Source organism: Aplysia californica, unplaced genomic scaffold (assembly GCF_000002075.1).
Source record: "Aplysia californica isolate F4 #8 unplaced genomic scaffold, AplCal3.0 scaffold00516, whole genome shotgun sequence".
NCBI classification, from domain to species: domain Eukaryota; kingdom Metazoa; phylum Mollusca; class Gastropoda; order Aplysiida; family Aplysiidae; genus Aplysia; species Aplysia californica.
Genome location: NW_004797786.1, coordinates 587361 through 589677, shown reverse-complemented (window position 1 = coordinate 589677; position 2317 = coordinate 587361). Strand labels below are relative to the sequence as shown.

The following is a 2317-nucleotide window of genomic DNA, read 5'->3' as shown; positions in this document are numbered from 1 at the left end:
TGTGTTTATTTATTTTATCTAGATGAAACAGCTGTGACTGTGCTCAGGGTTCCATTCATTCATTCATTCACTTATTCATTCATTCATTCACTTATTCATTCATTTATTCATTCATTTCTCCATTCATTCATTTATTCATTCATCCATTCCTTCCTTCCTTCATTCATTTATTCACCGATTAATTTAATAATTCATTCACTCACTCATCATTTAATCCTTCATTCATTCATCCATCTATCTATCCATTCATTCATTCATTCATTTATTGATTGATTGATTTAATAATTCATTAATTCACTCATTCATTTAATCATTCATTCACTCACTAATTCATTCCATCATTCCTAATTATATGTTTCATCTTACTCTTCATTCACTGTCTCAATTATCCACTCTATAAAACTAATAACATTTATTTTTCACTGGAGTAGCAATAATGTAAGCTTAATCAAGTAACGGCTTTATGAACCCTCCTCTTCCTCCTATCCCCATCTCTCCAGGTGGTGAGGTGAGGTCCTATCATGGGTCAGTCTGTCAGACCAGGTGATGCTCAAGCCACAGACCAGTCAGACCTCAGTCTTGAGCTTGTTCACCCAGGTCTTCAAAGCCTGCAATTGACAAAGTGTAAAGATAGGTAAATCATTAATATAAGGTTTAATGACACCTGATGAAATGTCATGTGGCGCACCTCAGAAGAGCACTGATTTTGAGTTCAAACTTATTTTCTTGTAGGACAAACTTAAAACATGTACTCTAGTGGACCCTCCAACCCCCCCCCTTTCTCGCACTGAGATGCAAAGACAATCATCCTATCCCCCCCCCCCCAAGATAACTCTCATTTAAGAAAGCGTAGAAAATGGAAATTCAAAGTTTGAAGGTCTGTTTCTTATGGTAAGTATAGCTGGGTTAATCCTGGGATTATTTGCGGAGAAGAAAGCTAGACTTCTAAAGAATGCAACAAGGGGGTAAAAAAAATTAATCAAAGAATTTGTAATTCATTTGATTATTTTTCCAGTAAAGTCTTCATCATTAAAAAAAATAATTAATCAGCAGAAATTGGTGGATGTCACTTACTGTGATTCCCTCATAGACGGGTGTGCAGAACTCTTTCACAAATACATCACCGAGCCCCTCCTCCAGACCACGCCTCCTGCTTTCAGCCAATCCCGGTGCACCGTCAAAGTTGACGAAGCACAGGCGAACTGTCAGCTCCTCCACAGGACGTAAGTGGGCGGGGCCTCCAGCTAAGACCTGAAGATTGAAAGACAATAAACTGTCTAGATTAGTTTTGTTGTCATGGGTATCACTCATTCATGGATTTCTTCTGAATGCTCGTTCTCTCTCTCTCTCTCTCTCTCTCTCTCTCTCTCTCTCTCTCTCTCTCTCTCTCTCTCTCTTTCTATTCTTTCTCTTTTTTTTTCTCACTGTTTTCTCAAGTGTAAGAGACCGAGAGAGATAGAGTGAGAGAGAGAGGGGGAAAGAGAGGGAAAGAGAGGGAAAGAGAGAGAAAGAGAGAGAAAGAGAGAGAAAGAGAGAGAAAGAGAGAGAGAAAGAGAGAGGGAGAAAGAGAGAGAGAGAGACTCACAAATGAAATAATGCTCAGAAATGTATATTATGTTTAATATAAGATATACAGTTTGTTGTTACTTGAACATAAATTAATTGTTAAACACTAACCTTTTGGTTGACTGCGTTTACAACAAAGGTTAGCCAAACCTGTTTCTCTCTGGATCGTGATCCTTTCCTCAGCGATGGGGCCCCGATGCGATGGAATCTCACACACAACACGGAAATAAACCGAGGCTCTAACTAGCCATTCTCCCGTTTCTCCACCCGAAGTCTCAACAGGCCTCCTCTGCCTTGCTACAGCTCTCCCCTCTAAAGTCTCACCATTAGTAATCCAGACTGCTTTTATACACTTGCACCAAACAATACAACTGAACTGAGACTCACACTTTACTCACTCAATCTCTCTCTGCTTTACACACTTTCAGCCAAACAATACAATAGGTTAAGCCTTACCCCCTGCCACTGACCAACACGCCAGATTGCAAATTAAACAACCAAATAGACCACACATTTGACACTGTCTGAGATGGCCACCTGCTGTCCAGGAGAAAAATGACCGTCTTAGACACGCGGGCGTCTTACACAGAGCCTTTACCAAGGACACAACGCTAAACTGAGCTCAGCCTCCAACCCCCAACCTCATGATTATGAGTCCGGAAACCCCTACCATCAGACTATCAATGCCATTAGAGAAGGGGTGGGGAGTGTTTAAACACTCATTTTATCACCTCTTTAGTAAGTGTTTTGC

At 40.4% G+C, this 2317-nt stretch overlaps 1 protein-coding gene across 1 annotated transcript in view; it reads right to left on the bottom strand.

The window, feature by feature from the left end:
• Window positions 1-432: 432 nt before the first annotated feature.
• Window positions 433-2317, bottom strand: part of LOC101861976 (aspartate aminotransferase) — a gene marked incomplete in the record, with an annotated part of 23249 nt that continues 21364 nt past the window's right edge. The window contains 2 exon segments of the mRNA XM_035971829.1: window positions 433-608; window positions 1075-1251. Coding sequence (XP_035827722.1) covers window positions 567-608; window positions 1075-1251 — 219 coding nt within the window.